The following is a 23,842-nucleotide window of genomic DNA, read 5'->3' on the forward strand; positions in this document are numbered from 1 at the left end:
ACCAGGGGCCCTATTCTGGTCACTCGTCTTTCACAAGCCGGTCGCTGATTGGCTAATCATTTGTTTACGTCTCGAGAGATCATTGCGTCTCTCTAAACGCGATTCTGGACAACTTTTTCTCTTTTCGCTTCTCTCGTTTATCAGAGACGAGCAGATAGTTGTCTTTCGACCAGTCTTTCGTCTTTTCGCCTCGATTTCGTTATATCCAATATGGACGACTCGATACTACTCGTGCTGTGCGATCGCATTACAAAACGTTCCCTATCTCGGCAAAAAATATTTCGAGAGAGAAAACGCTTCTGATTTTTTTCCAGTACCTAAACTGATACCATTCTTTAAAAATTATCCTACAACAATTACTGAACTATCGAATATGATGTTAATCTTACTTAGATAGTTAAGGAGAAATTACATGGTAATATTTCAAAAAATATTTAAGTACGCACGCTTTTCTAACTTAGGTTATTCAAATTTTTATTTGTTAAGAGACAAATTGACATTACAATCTGTAATAACGTTATAAAACAAAAAACATAAGTTTGTCGAAATTACGTGCTTTATTTGAACACGTGCTTCCTTGCCACGTGATCTATGAATACCTACTCTGCATTTTCGAAAATTTTACAATTTCATTGGTTAAAATTCTATACTGTGTTGCGCGCGCAGATAACCCGAACATGTATAATCAACCGAATAGGATCGTGATGTCAACGAAAAGACCAGATCGTTACGAACGACCAGAATCGCTCCTGTGTATGAGAGACGAATTTCGTCTCTCGCTTTGACATCATTCGTTGGTGAAAGAAGAGACGAGAGATAAGTGACCAGAATACGGCCCCAAGTGTTGTGTTCTGGTCACTTATCTCTTGTCTCTTCTTTCAATGACAAATGACGTCTAAACGACAGACAAAATTCGTATCTCAGAAACAGTGGTGATTCTGGTCACATGGCGATTCTGGTTAACGATCTTGTCTTCATTGATGACGTCACGTTACTACTAGGTTGATTTTACATGTTCGTGTTATCTGCGCTCACAATACGCTATAGAATTTTAACCAATGAAATTGTAATTTTTTTTAAAATTCAGAGTACATAATCATGGACCACGAGGCATGGAATGCACGCGTTCATATAAAGCACGTAGTTTCGACAAAGTTATCTTTACTGTTTTATAACGTTTTTACAGATTGTAATGTTAATTTGTCTCATATCAAATAAAAATTTTAATAACCTAAATTAGAAAATCGTGTATACTTACATATTTTTCGAAAAATTACCATTTAATTTCTCCTTAACCATTTAAGTAGCATTAACATCGTATTCCATAATCCAGTAATTGATGTAGGATAATTAAAAAAAAATGAAATCAGTGGTCTTTCCGAGTAGACACTGGAAAAACATCAGAAGCATATTCTCTTTCGAAATATTCTTTCGCGAGATAGAGAACGTTCTCTAATACGATTGTACAGTGCGAGTAGCATCTAGTCTTCCAGATTGTATATAACGATATCGAGGCAAAAGACGAAAGACAAGTATCTGCTTGTCTCTGAGAAACAAGAGAAAAAATTGTCCAGAATCGCGTTTGGAGAGACGCGATGATCTCTCCAGATGTAAACAAATTAATTAGCAAATCAGCGGCCGGCTTTGAGAGACTAGAGATGAAGGACAAGAAACGATGATCAGAATACGGCCCCTGGATCCCTGTGGACAGCCCCGAGTGATGGGTATTACTACGTTATTTTGTGCTGTGTAAACACCTGCACTCCTGTTGCTAAGATAGGATTGAAGAAGTTTGTGAAGATTTTGAGGGCAGCGATAAGCATGTAATGTGATCAGGAAAGAAAGCTACGTTGTCTTCTCGACGCAGAGAAATTCACACAGAAACCGTATTTCCATTCTAACGCGTTTATTATTATCTAGTTATGCTTACAGTAAAGATATGGATGTCTCGTTGGAGGCTTGTCCCCAGTGAAAAGTTCGAACTGGAGGGTGGTGATTCCGTGTCCGTGAAAATTCCTTTCCACCACAGATCGACCTGGAGGTTAGATGGCGAAAGTTCAATTGCAGAGGAATCCCGTTGGGAAGTTTGGTCCCCAATCCACGGCACTCGGGTGAAGTGTTGGTAGTCCTGGCAGCTATTCGATTTCGAGATGATATCCGGGTGATTCCGCAGATCCGAGTCTTCTCTCAACCTCGATCTCTACCTCTCAACCTCCCCGGGTCCTGGGACTCCGGGCTTTTATACCAAATTTTTCCCAAAATTCCTAAGTCTCTGGTTGGTCCGAACGAGGGTCTAACTTTTATCCCATTGGTCCCTGGTCTGTTGCCAAGAACGCGATTTGGGCCGCGGGGTCGCCGAAGATCCCCCATACGGGCCGCTCCCTGTCCGAGTCGGGTCAAGCTCTTTCCCTGACGACGGTCCCATAAATTACACTCTAAATGTGTTTTTCTGACTTGGAGAAGGTGCAGCTGAGACCATTCGGCCCCCTGACCACCGCCCCCTCCGTAGGAGAGCCGGACAAATTCCGCTTCGAACTCGATGTAAAACGATGACCAAAATTACCCGACAGGCGATCTCTCAGTCGTTCCCACGATGTGCGATCGGGGATCTATAAAATTGGTGAATGAATGGCTAGCAAAGAGTCAGGTGTTTCGTGGGCTCCTGCTTCGATTGACTCTGCGGATAAACTTTGGATTTACTGGTGTTAACTTACATTACGTTGGAATACTGATCAATTGAGGATCACAAAATCGTTTTCATCATTGAAATCAGAGCAACAGTTCAGGAGAATTAGCGATTTTGGCCATCGTGGTCTTTACCGCTACACGGAGGTCCCGTGAGTCTTTTGCTTTGACTTAAACCTGTTGCTTATTTATTTTTTTCCTAGTTTTCCTAGTTTTATAGTTCTATTTATTTACTCTAGAATTGCTTTTCTCATGTCTACTTCCATTTTGTTAAAATTGGAGAAGTTTTAGCGCTTTTAATCGATAAATTATCTTTCTCTCTTGACCGTTATAACGGTTTTGTAACGGTCATTTTGATTTTCAATTCGCTTGGTAAAGTGAATTACGTTGTTTACTAGGCATAATTAGACGGTTTTAAATTTTCTTTTCTTTTATGTTTTTTTTTATTTTATGACCCTTTCTCGTAATAATGCAATTCGCATAGGTTTCAATTCATTTTAACATGTTTAACTTCTTAAGCGATCACGATCGAGAAGGCTCAATGACCCTAGTCGCTAGTTTGTAAGTTGTTACTCAGTTTGTTTCTGTCTCTGCCGCCTTGATTTTATTCTGAGCACTCAAGTGAGGATTTTCGTTTTCTCGGCCACTCAATCTCGTTTTCTTCGATCATCCGACTCATTTCCGGTTCCAGGTCGCTGAGCCGGGGTTTATTTATTATTTATAATGGGACACTCCGGCCTCTTGGGCAGGCAGCGATCGGGTGTTCCTTTGCCAAGGTCGTTGGTTTACTGCCCCCAAATTATCTTGGGGCTGTGTGGCTTCTATTAACCACAAATTACGACTGCGGTTCTGTCGTAAAGCGGGTCGATCGACTACTACGGCGTGGAGTCCAACTCTTTTATTCTAGCGGTCTTAGTTGGAGACAGATCACACTAGTCCTCTTTAGGCTTCGGCTTTCGACTTTTTACTTTTATATTCAGGCGTTTTATTGTTTTATTCTTGGACAACTCGTGTTGTTTCCGGGCACCCGAGGATCTCTAGGGTGCTTCTCGTGTCACTGGTTGGCCATTCGCGGGTCTGACAAGAACATTTTAGTTAGGGAAAGGTACTTGATTCCTGAACCATTTGGGCATACTACAAACAGGAAGAAGCCACTGTGACTTTGAACTGTGTTTTATGGAATCAACGATACAGAGAATAAACATGGCACATGCAACTGTCCCGATAGAAAATCTAGAAGAGACTATTTTAAAGGAAGCAGGACAGAGAATGAGTCGAATTCTAGATTTATGTCCTGAACTCGCCATCTCTTCCATCAAAAAAAGAGAAGAAAGAAGAGAAATTCGAGAAAACGTTACAAAGCTATTCGGAGCACTGAACCAGATGATTGGAATCATCAAAGAGCTCAGAAATAGCAAAAGCGCACAACAGGACAAAACGGAGATGATCACGACGTACGCCGAGATTTTAAAACAAGGAGCAAAACCAAGTAATAATACTATAACAATTAGTAAAACAATAAACAAGAAAATAAACAGCGAGGGAATGGGAGGCAATCACGCACTCCTTATGTATCCAACACAAAAAGAAAAAGGAACACAGCCTGACATGGGAAAGATAACAGAAGAAGTGATGAACAAAGTACAACCACACAAGCTGAGGATAAGCGTTAAGTCAATTAAGAAGATAGGAGGAAACGGGGTGTGCGTGAGAGTGGGCAGTGAAGATGATGGAGTAAAATTGAAAGAAGCAATAGATGGAATTCGAGAAGTAAACGAACACATAAAGTGCAAACTCTCAACAGGGAGAAGACCTAGATTAATATTGTTAAACATCCCAAACACTGTAGAAGATGAAGAAATAGTGGAAATGCTGTATGAACAAAACGACAGCTGCAACTCGATCTCAAAAGAAGAATTCCTAGCAAACACTAAAATCAATACTACATTTAATAAAGGACGAATCAAACCAAACTGCAGACATGTAGTGATTTCCGTTTTACAAAAAATAAGAGGCACCCTGATAGCACAAAAATATGTCGCAATATCCTGGGCAAACGTTAGAATTGATGACTTCATTCCGATAACACGTTGCTACAGGTGTTGTGGCTATAATCATCTTGCCAAAGATTGTGAGGATGGCCAAAAATGCTCGCACTGCTCAAAAGGACATAAATACAGAGATTGTAAGAAAATGGATAAACCCCCAACATGTGCGAACTGTAGAAAAGCGAATAAAGAACTTCCCGAAGGTAAAAGATGTTCAACCGAGCATAATGCGCTAAGTGGAGAATGTCCAGTGACACGGAAAGTAAAAACACAAGTAATCAACAGAATCGACTATGGACTGTAAACTGATAAATGAGCACACTCAGTATTATCTGCGAAACACAGACGACATTAGCATTGACACACAGGAAATCAAGAAAAATAATAACCACTCAGTGGACACCCACAGGCAAACCGAACAGAGACAAGGAGCCAACGATCTATATCGCACAATCATAAAAATTTTACAGATAAATGCACAGAAAAGTAAATCTGCTTGTTCTCTAATAACACAAACTGCAAATGAGCTGAACGTAGATCTAATAGCCATACAAGAACCATATACAATTAATAACAACATAGTGCGATTTGGAAACTGGAGAATTTTATAGACCCACAATAAAACAAGACCCAAAAGTGGTATAATAATTAGAAATGAGAACATCGAACTTGCAATGATTCCGCAATTATCTAACGAACAATTTACTACTGCAGTAATATATCAAAAACCACAGATTTACATAATATACGCTTATCTCTCCCCGGATGAGGACGATGACACCTGTGTAAGTGAACTAGAGGAAATTATAAGGAAAATTGACAACAATAATATAATAATAATGGGTGATATAAATGCTAAATCGCATATTTGGTTCAACCCCCGAGAGGACAGAAGAGGAAGAATGATCTCTGGTATCATGGACGAACACAAGCTGATTTCTGTCAATATGACCACTATACCTACCTTTTACACTGCCTATGCTGAAGGCTGGGACGATATAGTTTTCACCACGGAGGAACTGGAGCATAAAATACTAAACTGCGAAACTCTCATGCGGCCCTCGGGAAGTGACCATCGCTATCTCCTAACTGAAATAAACAACTTTCATATTGGCACAAAGACCACTGGGAAAAAACCACGAAGAACAACAAACTGGGATCTTTTTAAAGAAATATTTGCCAGCAAGTGGAGACAATTTCAATTCCAACAGATAAACACAAGTATAGACATGGACAATTATGTGACACATATCACCGAAGCACTACAAACAGCTGAGATACAATAAACCAGAATCAAAATTATCAACACTAAGAAAACACCATGGTGGACCAACGACTTACAGACACAGAAGAAACAAGTCCGAAGACTAAGGAGAAAAATGGTAAGAAACAGTAACGAAGACAGGCAGCAACAACTAAAGAACGAATATAGACAGGCATTAAAGAGATTTAAAAGGCTAATAAACAAGACACGATCTAAGAGTTGGCAGGAGTTTTGTGGAAAGAGTCATACAAAAGACCCCTGGGGGGTTCCCTTCCAAGTGGCTTTCCGGGGAAAGAAGAAAACACATGTACCGGACATTACCAACGATAATTTTGATTAAAACAACTTTGATATCACTCAGAATATAAAGACAATATTAGACTACCACTTCCCCAGTGACAACCCGGATACTGATACAGACATTCACAGGGAAATCAGAATCGATCACAATAGCTGTCAAACCCATACAAATGACATTCCCTTTTCTTTTAGGGAAGTCCAGAAGGCTATATACACACTAAAGAATAATAAATCACCAGGATTGGATGGAATTTCAGCAGAAATGGTGAAGGCTGCATACACAGAAGTTCCAATTGCCTTCGTCCTTCTTTATAACAATTGTCTCAAAATAGGCTACTTCCATGACAATTGAAAGATAGCAAACGTTAAATTTATTCCAAAAACAAAAAACGCAAACAGCCCTGAGCAATTCAGACCCATCAGTTTATTACCAGTACTTGGGAAAATTTTGGATGGGCTAATAATAAACAGAATTTATTACCACCTCCAGAAAAATGACAAACTTAACGAACAGCAGTTTGGCTTCAGACAAGGACGGTCAACAATCCAAGCCGCCCTCCGGGTAAAAGACTTTATAACAAATGCGTGGGAGAAGAAAGAACACGCCATGATAATTTCTATTGATTTTAAAAAAGCATTCGACTACTTGTGGTGGCCGAGCGTATTTAAACGACTTAACAAGACAGAATGCCCTGCAAACATGCAAGAAATACTTAGGAATTATTTTCATAACAGAAAAGCAGGCTACTTTTCTAATAACATTAACATTATAAAGCAGGTTACCAGAGGATGCCCACAGGGTTCGAGAAGTGGACCAGGCCTCTGGAACCTGGCATTCGACAGCCTGTTAGAAGAATACGACCAAACAGCAAGAGCAAAGATACAGGCTTTTGCGGATGATGTCGTTCTAATGATAGCGAACAAGAATTGCAACAGGCTAGCAGAGGAAGGAAACAGAGCCCTGGAGAAGATAAACAAGTGGAGTCAAACACATAAACTGGAAATAAATTATAAAAAATGTGAGCTCATGGTGTGTTCAAAAAAATTAGGAAGAGGACAACTTAAAAAACAAATTGGCATATATATCAACGGAAACAGAATCAAAAATGTGAACGAGATGAGATACCTGGGCATCATTTTCGACAGGGCGCTCAGCTGGAAAGAACACATAAATAAAATCCACCAAAGAATGCTTGAGAAAAGCAACACACTCATGCAAATTTCTAGAAATGTCTGGGGCTTGAACCGCCGGTCAGGAAGATTGATATACAGAGCGGCGATCGAGCCTGCAATCCTGTATGGAGTACAGGTGTGGGGCGAATCGGCAAACAAAGTTGAAACGAAAAGAAAACTACGATCAATACAAAGGAAATTCATGATAAACATTTGTAAGGTCTACAGAACGGCCCCAACGGATGCATTGTTGGTTCTAGCAAATATCTTACCAATAGACCTCAGGATCAAACAACTCGTATGGGAATGGTCCCTAATAAAGGTAGACGTTAATAGCTTAAACAGCAAAGAAATAGAAGACAAAATCAAGAAGGGAAAATTGCCATCGGACATTGGTGAACTCATTCAGAAAATAAAGGAAAACCAACTGGAAAAAACAACGAAAAACATGGACACAATTAGACATCCAGCGGAAGAAATCAGTTATAAAGCAGACATAGAACAAACACATAACAACCAGGAAGAACAATGGAAAATTTTTACGGATGGATCAAAGAACGCAGAAGGCTTCGGAGCCGGAGTAGTTATATATGACTCAAAAAATTTTAAAACATATCAGGCGAGTTTAAAAATGGCTAAACATTGCACAATAACTCAAGCGGAGCTCTGGACAGTCTTCAAGGCTTTGCAACACGTAGACAATAAACTCCAGAGTTTTAAGGGACCAATAAAGGTTTACACAGATAGCAGAGTCGTAATCCACACACTGAGGAATCAAAATGGAAGGACACAACTGGCCAACGAACTTATTGAACTGGCCCAGATAAATAAAATAATAAAATTCCAGTGGATCCCTAGACACAAGGGAAACGAGGGGAATGAGATGGCGGATAAGTTGGCAAAGAGAGCCGCATTAAAAAATCTCCCAATAACATATAAAAGAATACCACTCAATATTATCAAGAACAAAATCAAAGAAATAGTCGAACAACAATGGCAAGAAGAGTGGGAACACTCCACAACTGGAAGAAGCTTATACAGATTCATACCAACAACCAACAATAAACAAACATACAGACATCTGAGACCCAACTATGAGGTCACACAGTGTCTGCTAGGACATGGAAATTTCAACGCATATCTTTTCCGCTTCGGCAAAAAAAAACAACGATAAGTGCGACACCGATACCGACAAAATAGATGATGTCTCCCACTATCTCTACAAATGTAGCAAATATGAACACCAACGAGAGAAATTCCAAGGACAGTGTGTTATAACTGGATCTAATTGGCCACCAAAAGAGAGTGAATTGACTCAAAACAGAACCCTATATAGGCATCTTTGCAATTTCATTAAAGCAACCAGAAAGCTATCGTCACCAAAGGAAAGAAGAAGCGAAAACCATCGAAAAGATAACCCAATGAACAGTAGACTGACACTGACATCTCAAGAAGAGACTGGCAGACATTCGGAATAGCATCTGGATCAATACAACAGAATTGATATTGTGTAAATAATGTAAATACTATCAAATGTTAAGCTTAAATTGTTTAAATGTTTACCCTGATAATCGCGTTGTTGGCAAAGTAGCCACAATTATAAAATTTTATGATTTTTGTATTTCAATTTTGCAATTTTGTTTTTTAAATATCGCCGGGTTTAGGCGACTCGTGTGATCCCCTCTGACTTCACCTTCTATCCTTCCCTTTACTCTCCGACTTTTATTCTTCGCTCCTTACATTTCCTTAGGGCTAAGTCTGTCAGCAAGACAGACAGCTCTCTTAAACTTTACCCTAAATAAATAAATAAAAGATCGGAGATCTGTCAATTAGGTCGGGAAACTGTAGCAATTAAATCGTCTCTCGCATCCATTCCTCGGTAATCTCGGTCTTGTTTACTAAATAAGTTACCGATCTAATGGCTCTAACTCGACAACCACTTTGCCGATGGGGGGTGAAATCCCGGCCTCACAAAAAGAAGGCCGTGTCCAGGCAGATATTAAAGAGAATAACAAACTCTGTAGGACTATCCTCAAATACATGTTTAATTATCCTACTGGTTATGCTGTCAAGGCATGGGGCTTTGTTACTGCTGCGTGATCGGATGGCATTCGAAACCTGGATGTAGGTGAATTTGTGGTCATTGCTTGTGTTAGGCAGAGTGAGTGTAAAACTTCTGATGACCGCTTGTGCAGTGTCATCTTGCTGTGGGTAGTTAGAAGAGTAAAAAAATAGTAAGAATGTGCTTGATAGTTTCTTCCGTGTTGTTATTGTAGTGACCATCGAAGAGATCTGGATGGTGGAGGGGTCTGGAGCTGGCGTTTTTTCCTTACAACGTAAGTATTACGATTCAGACCAAGGGTTGCAACCGCAAGTGTTGGTAGAGTAATTCTTTCAAGTGTTACTTTTTGTTTTATTTATAAGGGCTTTATAAGCATTGTGTTCATGCCTGTACTGGTCTCTAAGTGTGAATTTAATGTTCGTGTCCAATCACGTAGATTGGTTCCTAATGGGAAAATCCAGACCAGACGGTTCTGACAAAACTGTCATTCATTGAAGTTGATTCAGTCATAATATAAATTACCAATTAGAGCGTAATAGGCGTAGAAACAAAAATTTTAAATCAAGTTAACTGCAATAAGATGTTCAATAGACTTACTATCAGGAGGTGGGGTTTTCCGGGATTATTTATTGCTAGATAGTTTTCAAACCATATTTACTCGCGTAAATATTGTCGAATTAGCTAATTTCATGTCTAAGTACATTAAATTAGTTAATTAGAGCTAAAAACCGATTTAAAAAGCGGATTTATTGCGATTGTTCACATTTACTTCGAAGGTTGGAGGCAGAGCTTTTCGCGGCAATTTTTCTACTTTTCAAGTCTGTGTTTTGCTAAAGTAATGTCAACAAAGACAGAAGATACCCAATAAAAACTTAGAAGGAGTTTCCTTTCTTTGTTTTCAACTAACTGTGTAGTTAACTGTGAAGATTTACCGTAGAATGGTAGGGTGATGTGTTTACCAAAATATTTGTAGCCCAGGGGTGGTAACAAAACACTTATTGGCATAAATAAAGTGAATTCACCTACAGAAGAGCGAATCAAAGCTAAGATTGCTGGAAAACTCGAATATAACACAAATTAATTATATTTTTTGATTAATTTTTAAATTAATTTACACTCAAGGGCGTATACCGCATAACCAATTAACAAAAAGCCACGTGATATATGCCTGTCAATAGCTTACATCCTGGCAAAGGTTAATCTCCTAACTAATTTTTTCTTGTTTTCTAGCATGATGGTCCACTAAGGAATCTTTTTGTATTTACAATTCATTAGCTTGGAGGCAATAATTTGAGAGTTAGTGATTGTATTTGTAAGCATGGTGAGTAGATGATCTCAGGTGTTCTGAGTATAGTGATTGTGATGAGGGGTACCAACCGAATTGGTCTTGAAGGTCTGTCACGAGATAATTTTCAGTTAGTGCAAGAATAGTGAAAACTACGATTATTAGTATTACTAGTAATGTTCAGTTGAGTGAAAATATAATTATGGTCACTGGCAGAATTTATCTCGATAGTGTAACAATGGTCGACCCTAGGGGTGGATATGATTGTTTCTTCACGTTAGATCGATCCAACTTACGATTCCTCCGTGGTACAGGAGTAGGTCAGAAGGGTGCTGGTGTTCAAATAAGGTAGTGTTGGGCCATGGTTTTTCGTTAACTATATCAACGTTTCTCAACCTCCGGTCCACGGACCAGTGCCGGCCCGCAACTCTAGTCTGATCGGCCCACGAAAACTTTGAAAATATATATTTAAATAAGTCGGGAGAAAGGAAAACTGCACGTGTGTGTGTGTATGAGATTGGTATGACACAGGGATAGATTAGTGTTTATCAAGTTCTAGTAGCGATATCTATGTTGAAAAAGAATGAGTTATATATATTTACATAAATTTTTAATTCAATAGAAGCTGTACCAACACATGCTTACCTATAATTCTCATATCACGTGTTGATAGTTTCTTAATTTTTAACTGTCAGTGTTGTTATTCTGTGTGAACCTTCGAATGCGTTTCAGTGAATTTCGTATGCGCCTGTATTCCTGTTTTGTTTTTATCTGATACTGAACGTGTATTTGTATGTTATCTGCTACATTAAAACGGTAAAATTTAATTAAAATATCAATAACAATAATTGTTGAAATGCCATTTTTTCAGCTCTTGCATAATAATGAGTAAGAAGAAGGTGCCAAAACTCTGATTGATTTTTTTAAAAAAAATCAGTGCAGATACTAGTACCATCACAAGTAATATTAACGATGAAGAAACAAGTTCCCCTGAAACAAAACGAAAGTGTACATTTGTACAGTACTATAATGTGGATTATACAAAATTTGGTTTTATTATTTAGCCAGAATCTGAAGAAAATGTGCAAAAACCACAGTATGATGTTTGTAAAGACGTTTTGTCAAATGAATACATGAAACCAGCTAAACTTTTAGGCCTACGTCATTTAAAATCTAAACATCCACAACTGGAAAACACGCCAATAACTCTTTTGAACCAAAAAGTCTTGAATTAAAACAACAAATATCTTGTGTTAAAAAATGCTTTTCGGTTAAAAATTAATTATGATAGCTTCATATTTAGTAGCTTCACGAGTTGCAAAATGCAAAAAGCCTTACTCAATTACCGAGGATATAGTAAAGCCATGCTTAATCGATGTGTGTTCAGAATTGCAAGGCCATGTTGCTGCTGATAAAATGAAAACTCTTTCTCTATCTAATGACACAATTCAACGCAGAATTTCCGAATTATCGGCTTATGTAGAATATAAACTAATTAAAAAATTAAAAGAATCAGTATTGTTTGCAATTCAAATGGACGAATCAACTGACGTGTCAAATAATGCCGTTCGTTTATTCTATGTCTGTTAGATTGATTATGAAGTCAACGATGTAAAAGAAGAATTACTTTGTTGTCTGAAATTAGAAAGTCATACAACTAGTACTGAAATACACAAAGCTGTTAATAACTACATCGAAAATAATTTTCTTGTATGGAAAAATTGTGTTCGTTTATGTACGGATGGAGCAGCATGCATGACAGGTAAAGATTCTGGAGTTTTAACAAAAATAAAAGCAGTAGCCACAGATGGGATGATATCTATTCACTGTTTTGTGCATCGGAAGCATTCGTCAACCAAAATCTGCCTTCCCAACTAAATGGCGTACTTTCCCAATGTGTAAGAATTGTAAACTTTATTAGGTGCAACGCATTGAATTCGAGATTGCTTACAATTTTGTGTCAAGAAATGGAATCCGAGCATGAACATTTGTTACTTCATGCCGAAGTGCGGTGCTTGTCGCAAGGTAGAGTTTTGAAACGCTTGTTTTAATTAAGAGAGGAGGTTCAATCTTTTCTATATAAAAAAACTCTGAATTATCCAAATTTTTCCACGATAATAATTGGGTTGCGAAACTGTCATACTTATCGGATATATTTTCCCTTATTAATGAATTAATTTTAAGCCTTCAGGAAAATAACACAATCGTTTTTAACTTATACAATAAAATTGATGCATTTAAAAGGAAGTTAATACTGTGGAATAAACGAATACAAGAAGACAACTATGATATGTTCCATTCTTTATCAGATTTTATTAATTCAGGGGATCTGGATATAAAATACATAAATCATATGGTCTGTGAACATCTGCAAGCACTTTCTTGTGCATTCAACGAATATTCTCCACTGAAGATCGACGAATAGGAAATATGTGGATTATTAATCCGTTTATTGATCAGCAAACTAATAGATTGGATGACTTTGAACAGAAAAAACTAATCGAATTAAGTTCAGTCGTGAAATTAAACACATTGTTTGAATTAATGCCCATAACACAGTTTTGGATTAAAGTTAAAACTGAATATCCAGTTTTTCATGAAAAGGCAGTTAGGATGTTACTACCTTTATCAACAACGTATTTTTCTGATTCAACGTCTTCAGCAATGGCAATGATAAAATCGAATGAACGAAATCGTTTGAGTGTTAGTTCCGCCTTACGCCTTACGCCCTATTTAATTTTTATATTTATCTTTGCAATTAACGAAATATACCAAAGTTTAATCCAAATACATTCGACAGTTTTTGAGAACAAACGCAATTTCGTAAGTCACATAGAAGAGCTTTTACTAATGCTCCAATCCCAATATGTTTAGGGATAAACACAAAATTAAAAAATTCACATATTTAATAATAATGCATTATTTTACATTGCTTGTGCATTGAGGGCATGTATACTTGAAGTGATATAGATGGCTGTCTTATTGCATATAAAGTGGAAAATTTGCCTTCGGACCAATAGGTTTGAAGTCATTTATTTTGCCTCTCTACCTATATGACATTTTCCATTAGCTCTTTAGTTTTCTTTCAGTTTACTTTTAGTTTACTATTCTCTGTACTATCTCCAATGTCATCTATATTTGTGAAAATGTTATGGTCTGAAATGTGAATGTTATTTTCATGTTTCTAATCTCTGTCACATCTTTCACCATCAGTAATTATTTCTACGTAAAGCCAACAGATTCTCTGTTGCTCGGTCAATGGAAAATAATACTGCCTTTTCTACAGATAGAAAATAAATTCTGTAAATGTTTAATACTTAACTTGTACAGTAGGCTAATAACTGCGATTGGGCTCAACTCCTAAAAACTGGTCAATGTCAACAGACTATGCAAATGAATACCTTAGTTTTCATTAGTTAACTCTCTTATTAGAGTCAATAGATTCAAACGATATAAATGATTGCACTATCATTTGAAACAGTACCGTTTTGAAAAAACTTATGATATTCGTCAGAGAATATTAGTGTAATACCTCTCGATAAATATCTTTGATAGAATTATATACCTGGCTGCCAAATGGACTAAGCAATTAAAGATAGAAAGCCTCAAAAAATCCAGTTCATGCAGTCGAAAACTTGCGAAAGTTTATAATACAGCCTTATCACTAATCATCTCTTCATATTTATCGGGAGTGTAGAGAATTCGTGATGTGAACAATAAAAGCCCTCTACGTTGCCACATGACAAAAAACGGAAAATAAGTATAATAAACTTATATAAAGTTATTATAAGGTATTTGTAATTTTTTAAATTAAATATTAATATTTTCCAATACGTTCTGTATTATTATTGTAATAATAAACTTTAAAAACTATATATCTGAAACTGTTCGTTACCTGAAGTCTCTTCAACGAAACCAAAATTTCTGCAAAATTATTTATTGCATGTGAAAATAGAGAAATAGTGCTAATGAAAATGTACATTGAAACAGTCATAGTCATGAATACAATTTCGGCATTTATTTGTCCTCCATTTAAGAAAAATGCAAGATACGTAAGGGAAGTAAATAATTTCGATATAGGATATGCCAATATATGTGATATTCCTTTTGCATATAAAAACATTCGAATTTTTTTCATTTCTTTTCTGCAAACATAAACAATTAATTAAAATAATTGTAGAAATTTGAAAGTAATTATTTAAAAAAAAACTAACAAGCGTGACATAAATACAGCAAATTCTGTGTAAAGCAGAATAGCACAGAATTTTTTCAATTGAGTGCGAAGGTTTACATCTAAATAGTTTCTTTAACGTCAAAATATGTTTTATTATGAAAAATTTTTTGGACAGATTTCTTTAATTTATATTCTATTTTAGACAGGCTTTACTGTATTTAGTTGCACTTACACTCTGATTCTCTCTACTAATGCAGCATATGGCAATTCCCAGGTGTACATTTTAATTAATCTCATATCAGCAATCATCTCGTTCAACAGGTTCAATCTTTCGTCACCCAATATAGCTGCTTCTAATCTATCATTATGTAATTATGATTTAAATATAAATATATACTCTTGCAAACATATGCAAAATTATTTACTGAACATTTATTAATTAAATTATTTTAATTATTTGTTTATTTTACCCAGTATTTTAGTTTACTTACTCATTTTGCTTAATTTCTTTGGAATTAAGCACAAAATTGCCTTGAAGAACTTATCATATTTAAACATTTTTTTATGTAAAAAGTACATATTATTTTACATTCTCTAGAAACAGCAATGGATTTTAGGACATTTGTCTCTGATCATTCCTTATTCCGGACTCTATGCCTTTCAACAGTACTATTAACCACTTTAGGTCAGTAAAATAAACAATGTTGTATACTCAATTATATAGATATAAATGAATTCTTTATACTGTTTTGGTGTATTGGTTTGTTAGTGCGTCCTTTATAAAAATCTTTATTTCAAAACCGATGTGGGACAAAGTTTGTAAAAGTATTATTTAGATTCGAGAATTGATAATAAGCTATATACTATTTCAACGTATTGCGCTAGTATATAGCTCATACATATTATTTACCGTCTGTATATGAAACGCCATTTTTTGATAAAAATGACTGTTGCTGTTTTGTTGGTTTCTTTCAAATAGATTTTTAAATTTTGGATTGTTAAGTAAATCTTTAGTTTTACGAAGAATTTATAATCGCAACCAAAAATAAAATTATTTATATACATAAAAAAAAAACCTGTTGAAAGGCTTTCAGATTGCAAATGGATCAGCGATTTTTCATTTCTTGTCATTATTACAACACACTTTTCAGTAATATATATAAAAATGCAACGAATATTTTTAACCCTTTGTTAGTCATAATCGCACATCTGGTGTGCGATTTTTCAACAGTCGAATTTTGATAAATAATTTAACAAATCTGCAAGAAATAATACCTTTTTAACATTCTGAGCAAGTTGGTCATCTTCAATACAATCTAATTAAGCATGGATTCTGATTGATATATGAAATTATATACTCGTTAAATATCTGTATTCCATTTTTATTAATGATTAATAATTAACGTATTATTTCTTTATTTTATTTACAGACTTATCACAATTATATAATTGTAATAATAAATACCTGAATTTTGAATATATTTTACTCAAAGCAAATTGCACAGGAATGTAGAGAAATATGACAAAGAATCCTGCTAATATAGTCCATCCATAGTATTGCCACAACATTGCAATAGAAACAGTGATGAAGAATGGATTTGTAAATAAATATGGAACGCCATAAATACACTATAATAAATAAAAATGTTTGTTATATACAAAATATCTATTAACTCGATTACAAGTAATATAAATGACCGTTAGGCCTACACGGCATTAGTGTTCGTAGTTCCTACATATTTTCGGAAGATTACTAATATTAAAAAATTACTAATAAAAAATTACTAAATTCTTTTTCTGCTACTGTCTCAATTAAGCGATTAAATTATGTATTCGTTTGGTTTCTGTTCTTTGAGATTTGGCCCAATAAAGCGGCTGCCCCAATTAACCGGTGTCCCAATTAAACGTAATCCACTGTATATATGTTATACGTATACGTATATATGTTATACTGTATATACGTTAACAAATATTTTGAACTTACATTTTGAAATTTGGTGATGTCATTTGCTAGGAGATTTACCATTTGTCCTACATTCGATTTTTCTAGAGATGAAGGACTTAATCTAATTGCCTGCAAAAAATTTATAAAGAAAACATAATAATTCGTACTATTAGCAATAAATATCCGCTAGGTTTTGTTTATCCAAAGCTATTTTCTAATAAGTTTGGTTTTGGTTACAGATACAAATTAAATATCTCGATGGATTGTTTAACCAATAGACGTATAATTATTATTCAATTCGTTTCACAAAATACATTTTCAGCCCATTCAGTTATAAAAAAACGTAAAATATAACTATATACTCTTCAAAGACTGCGTAGATTTGCACTATAGACTCTAGTATACCTTTTAAACACAGCCGTTTATTGCTAATATTCGAACGTTTTCGGTTATTTTTAATAACCTTTCTCAAGAACAGTTACATTCGTAAAATATTTCATTAGTAAAATATAACATACATAAAGCTCCCATAGAAACATTAAAATTTCGATCTTTACCCAATGGCACTTCATTGCCTGGGGTTTCCATTAACAGCCAATCTGAGCCAACTAGTTATAAGAGAATATTTTACTAGAAAATTTCTGAAGTCAGTAGTGTACATTTGGCCTCCCAACTCAAATTTTCTTTGGCCCCATAAAGCTATAATACGCCACTGACATTAGCATTTTCTCATCACTAAATCAAGTTTAGCTGCCAATAAACACAACATGTACACTCACTGGCCAATGAATTAAATCAGCAGTTTAATATTTTATTGGAATACGTTTAGCTTGAATTACATCATTTACTCGATTTTGCAATGATACTGCAAGGTGCAGAAGTGCTTTTAAGTCTACTTCCTGAAAGGCATTCACTAGACTTTCTTTTAATCTCGCGTAGATTTGATGGAAGCGGAATTTGCTGGTGGAATTGTCGTTCTATCATATCTTATACATTCTCGATGAGGTTATGATCTAAGCACTGTGGCATCAGAGTGGGTAGTGAAAGTCGTCCTTATGCTTCCTTAACCACTGCCAAACAATTCTTGCGAGATAGACAGTAGCATTGTCATCCAAGAAAGAAAAATAATGCAACATTGCAAGTTAAGCTTCATTGGCTACGATGTTTGGATACTCGTTGGACGTCATCTGTCCTTTCAGGAACATCAGCAGACAAGTTCTGTCTTCACAGAACATGCCCCATACCATAACACTCCCACCAGAACCTTCAGTCATGTTAATGAGGCAAGTAAAGTCCATTGGTTCATGAGACTTACTTCAAACTCTCTGTCTACTGTCGGTACCGTATAAGATGTACTGATCACATATATAAATTATAGGGAATTCTGACGGGCAATTCTAAACTATGTTTGTACAATGTCTTTAACATCTTACCAAAATTATGCAGAAATTTTCTGTTGAAATGCCTTCGAAAAATTAATTAAATTTAACAGAATTGAAGGTAATGCAAAGCATTTTATTAGGATAGTATGGAAAAAGCAACAAATTGTGTTTCGTAATCGAAAATTTAACTCATCGTAGACTGCATAACTTATCAAAACAACATACTCAGAACACCTTATAGATTTCCAGCCGGTGTTTATTAGGTACTAACGAACGTTTTCGGTCGTATTTAACGACTTTCTCGGTTTGCACCGTTTGAGCCGTTCGGTTTGCACCGTATTTTATGTCTGTATTTTATTTTTAATATCTCCATAGAACATATTATTTTTCATTGTCAGTTATTTATTTTTATTTTATTCTCATTTGTTGTGTTATTTAATACACAGCGATGTAGAGATGGCGCACGCAATTATCTTTAGAATATTTTTTAAAAAGTTCCAAACGCTTGTTCGTTACTGCAAATTGTCTTTGTGTTCGATTTTCTGATATTTCCTGAAGAAGGTCGTTAAATACGACCGAAAACGTTCGTTAGTACCTAATAAACACGGCTGCAAATCTATAAGGTGTTCTGAGAATGTTGTTTCGAAAATTTAACAGAAATACAATTTTTTCAAGGTATTTATATCTATTGATAGATTTAATTTCTATCCATTTTTTAAAAATTCTTTTAAAATAAAAGCGAAACTATCAATTGCTGAAAAAAATTGTAAAATTATTCTCATTTATTAATATTATTTGTTATTTATTTTTTCCGTTTTTTATGATACGATATAGTTGTATACAAATATAATAATATATTCATAATACATTATATTTGATACATACCTTTCTATATATAAGCGTGCAGAAAGCTACTTTTACTTTCATTCCATATACTTCTGACATAAAGCTGGCAGTATTCCATGTAAACAAATAAATTGCAGTTATGCAAAAAAATCCAGCAACGATTAAATAAATATTGTATTCATTCCATTCGAATGTTCTATCAAAGTAACGTATTGTTAATCCCAAAAAGTATGTTTGGCCTGTAACTACCACTGTATCCTGCAAATAAATATGAATTCAGATATATTTAATTCTTTTTAATACATGATTAACGTATTTCAAATGAATTGTCAAGTACCTGGATGAATACAAGTAAAATAGTTAAAACGAATTTCCATCCAACAAATCGTAATAAAGCTTTCATTAAATTTGGATTTCTCTTCTGTAGTTCTTTGTTCCACTCTCTGAAAAGAAATTGCAATGAAACTTAGTTTAAGAGTACAATATTTTAATGATATTTTAAGATTTGTAAATTACAAGTTCATATAAAAAAGGCTTTTCATACTATCATTTCGTTAAAAAAAGGCAGTAAAAGTTTATTAATCCAGCACTCGATAATCTGGATTATCCAGTAGTAATGAGCCATGCTAGTGATCTGTGAATCAGAATTTATTGGGATAAAAAGTGAGCTGAATACAGAGCAACAATTGTGACAATAGCCAGAAGTGTGTCCATACCCGCTGCTATTTGTCAGAAAGTGAATGTAATCTTAAAGTCTGCCACGAAAGTTCTTTTCTCTCTTTCACTTAAAATAGTTCTACAAATGCCATGTTATGCGATATAATTTATTTTTCATAATACTAAAGTGTTATTTTTTATTATTATTTCTTTTTATGTATTTTATGTATTTAGTGTTAGAAGTAGGTAAAAAAATATCAGATAAAAAATATAAAAACAGTGTGCTTTGATATAAAATAAACTAATAGGAAGTATTCATGTCTACCGTTCTGTTTAGTTAATAAAGTAAGAGTTTAATCTGCATTCGCATAAATCGAATTCAGATTGAATTCTTATTAGTATTATTGCACATTAATTGACATATTATGTCTTTGCTTCATAAAAATAATCATTATTTGTTGTAGCTAAAATAGTACCGTACAGAACACTGTTACCGAGTAAACATGTAAAATATTTTCAAGAAAATCTATTCAAAACTTAATAGTTTTATGACATACATAAGAATAATGTGCTTACTATGTTTTTTCCAATTTATAAAGTGGAAAAAAATATTCAAATACAAACTGTAGTGTTTAACCTATCTGCCTTTGCATTTCATAACCATTTGATTTATCATAGATAAATACTAAATACTTATGTTTTCTATAACCTAAGTTTTTTACATATGACAAGTAAATTTGTGACTTAATAGAATAACATACCCATTGTTTCATTTTTTACAGTTTAGTAAAATATTTAATTTAGTAACAATTTACATTAAAAATTGACTAACTTACATTTGAAGCATATGTCCAAGGTATTCTGAAGTATGATGTTTGGAAGACTCGACTAAATCATCCTCCTTTAAAGCACTCTTTGTTCCTTTGATTATTATTGGAAAAAGCCAACTGAAAAATAAATCGATTATATATTATTGATCTTTACAATTTACTTTTCGTGCAGATAGCTCCATTGTTATAATTACATGAAAAAGACAATAAACAGTATTTATGGAATAAAAGTCAACAATCACTGATTATTTATGAAATGTTAACTTTCAAAACACTACAAGGAACGATATTTCTACTATTCATATTATTTTAGCTATTATTATTGCGAACGTAGCTGCTGTATTTTATAAAATGATATGTGGTAAATATATAATTTAGATAAACTTCTGTTATACTATTATTAAAATTATCAGCAGTTAAAAATATTTACATTTATGATAAAATTTGTTTTAAAAGTAAAATATGTGTTTTCGAATCTTAATTTATTCAATGTGTCCATTTTCATGAATCATCACTTAATGATGACAACAAAATTCGAAATATCTTGATGCAAGGGTAAAAATAAAACTGGAAGTTATATAAAAATATGTCAACAGTAAGCAGGTTTTTTTTAAGAATACGCAGAAAACTTGTGTTGCGCAGCGAAATATGAGAAAAATTAAAAATATGAATTTTTAGTTTTTTCTTCTTAATCAAGAGAAGCAAAATATATACTTGATGATAAAAAAATTTAACATAAGTAGGAGTTGTTTGCTTATAAAATATACATAATTATATGTTATGGTCTGAACCCTCCCTTTCTTTCTCTTTAGTGCAGCTCTTCTTATAAACCTCTTAATTTTATGTAAGAGGGAGAAGGGGGCCTTTTACGGTCAACAACCGAGACGATCTCCTCGAATTAATTGTTAAAGTATATATCAATAAGAGAAAACCCCATTATTTGATTAACGGTAACTTGATAGACGAGAAAGTCAACAAGACGGGAATAGGCGACGTTTCTCACCCCTTTTTTAGTTGCACGTGGCACGTGTCTGCGGACACCTGCACGATAACCGAAACAACATAATAATAAATTGTCTCGCTCGTCAACTAATACGATATTTAATATCAACAATGTAGAAACTGTTGTCAAATCTAAGAAGATATTGTCAACTATACAATAATTAATGGGAGAGAACTGTCAAATTCGTAGGAATTTATATCATGAAATTTCATTTTCAAGACACCAACATAAACAATTCGACCAAAACAACACATCGGCAACGTTCCATACCAGCTGGATTTAGCTCCGGCACAGCTAACAGGTGTCCGTATAAATCATTAACAGTGTGACGTTTCTCACGCCTCAAACCGGGTATAAAAAAGGGTTGAACACAGTCCTCCGGCAGACAAGAACACGGCAGACCCTCCGGCTCGTCTCCGCTAATTCTTCGACGGCCCGCCATACATGACAGCGAATATCATCAAGACACAGAACTCTTCGGCCCGACTCCTCCATAATTTCCGATGACCCACCTAGATCCGCGAAGTTCTTGCAATCAACGCATGAATCAAATGTATGAACAGCGAGAAATCATCCAGGAGGTATTGACTTAATTTGAAAGTTCTCTCTCTCTCTCCTAGTCCCTCTCGCCTAGTTTATAAGTTAGGTATTAGTAATGTTCGTCCAATGAACAGGCCGAATAGACCATAAAATTGTCGCGCGGTTTATATTTTTGTATCGTTTATCACGTATAACTTTGTAACCTCCTGTATCTTAGCTTAGAGATATTAAATTGTTGTTATGTTTATGTTAGACCTGTCTCTTCCTTGAGTACGGACGGCACCTTATCCCGACCTCACTCCCCTCCCACTGAATCTTGCCCTCCTACAGCCATCCAACAGACGCAGAGATCGGACTTTACCAGCCCGTGCACATTAAGTGGTCAGAAGGGATCAACCTCTGGCCCCCTGCTTATCTTGCATATGTAACAACAGTTTATTTACACAAAAAGAATTTTTATTAAATTGTATTAACAGAAATAACAATTGCTTTACATTTGTTTGTAAACATATATTTAATATTTACTATTACATTACTTAAGTGTCCAGCAGTGACTGAGTTGAACACAGAACACTGTTAGTTGGTCAATGGTTCACGGCTTGACAACGGCATGGCCACGTGTAGTTTTTTGGGATTTCTTTACGTTTGTAACACCTAAATATGGACCAGGTTTCTAAGAGTTTTCCTGAAAGGCATTTCTCCAGGGAAATGGCTCCCTGGCAGACGTTTACTTAGACAAAACCAAATCACATTAATTTCTATCTTCGGAGAAAAATTAATGTAGAAATAATTCTTTTCTAATCTTATTATACAGGATGTTGATAATTAAACGCTTTAATTTTGAATGCTTACAGCAGACCAACAAATAATAAAGATACAAGTAATTTCAGGCCAATAATGTAGTTGGTTTTGTTCAGGAGAAAAAAATTTTCCTATTTATATCTTTTTGTAGGAAGCACCCTGTTAGCTGCTTCTCCAAAAATTGTGTTACCACGAGAGAAAACTCAAGTTGTCATATGATTTTCTGCGTTTAAGATCACTGTTGTTTTGTAAAGTAACTGTTTTCCTTGCATGTTGAATCTGTATTACACGGAAAACTTGTTGAATCGACTTCAGAAAGAGGTGTGAGGTCAGCCGTGATATAGAGCTTGGAAGGCACTCGTTATACAACTTAATCGGCTATTAATCGTTTAGATTAGCTTCAAAGTCGAAGGATGGCGATTTTATGAGTAATAAATATGCGGAGAAGAAATGATCGTAGAATCACTGTTTCCTGTCAGGATTTCTGACACCAGTTAAACTATTTTATCGCGGTTTAACTCTCTTATATAAAATCCATATATGATGACTAGGAGGGCTATTCTACGATGAATAGTTCAAAGATGATAAACGATTGGATGATAAACGATTGGATTCCAGATGATAAACGATTGGATTCCAGATATAATGTAGATTATAACTAAAACGATAAATTATATACAGGATTCTATAAGCATTATAAATTGGTAAGAATATCATATCGAAACGTAACGATCTAATGTCTAAACTTAACTATACTGTTACGCTTCGCATATATATGTAATAAGGAGAGTGAGAGCTCACATAGGAATTAAATCTTACTACCTCAATTGTAATTCTTGGTCTATTC

At 34.9% G+C, this 23,842-nt stretch overlaps 1 protein-coding gene across 1 annotated transcript in view; it reads right to left on the reverse strand.

Moving 5' to 3' along the window:
• LOC136977279 (ATP-binding cassette sub-family C member 4-like) overlaps window positions 1–20,686 on the reverse strand; it is a 62,732-nt gene extending 42,046 nt beyond the window's left edge. Inside the window, exons 1-7 of the mRNA XM_067272742.1 lie at window positions 20,658–20,686; window positions 19,502–19,607; window positions 19,204–19,422; window positions 16,976–17,065; window positions 16,457–16,620; window positions 15,224–15,349; window positions 14,713–14,962 (exon numbers count right to left, since the gene is read on the reverse strand). Coding sequence (XP_067128843.1) covers window positions 14,713–14,962; window positions 15,224–15,349; window positions 16,457–16,620; window positions 16,976–17,065; window positions 19,204–19,422; window positions 19,502–19,607; window positions 20,658–20,668 — 966 coding nt within the window. The 5' untranslated portion in view covers window positions 20,669–20,686. The remainder of the gene's footprint in view (window positions 1–14,712; window positions 14,963–15,223; window positions 15,350–16,456; window positions 16,621–16,975; window positions 17,066–19,203; window positions 19,423–19,501; window positions 19,608–20,657) is intronic.
• Between the last annotated feature and the right edge of the window lie 3,156 nt (window positions 20,687–23,842).

This window comes from Centruroides vittatus, unplaced genomic scaffold (genome assembly GCF_030686945.1).
Source record: "Centruroides vittatus isolate TY-2023 unplaced genomic scaffold, ASM3068694v2 contig_453, whole genome shotgun sequence".
In the NCBI taxonomy this organism is placed as follows: Eukaryota; Metazoa; Arthropoda; class Arachnida; order Scorpiones; family Buthidae; genus Centruroides; species Centruroides vittatus.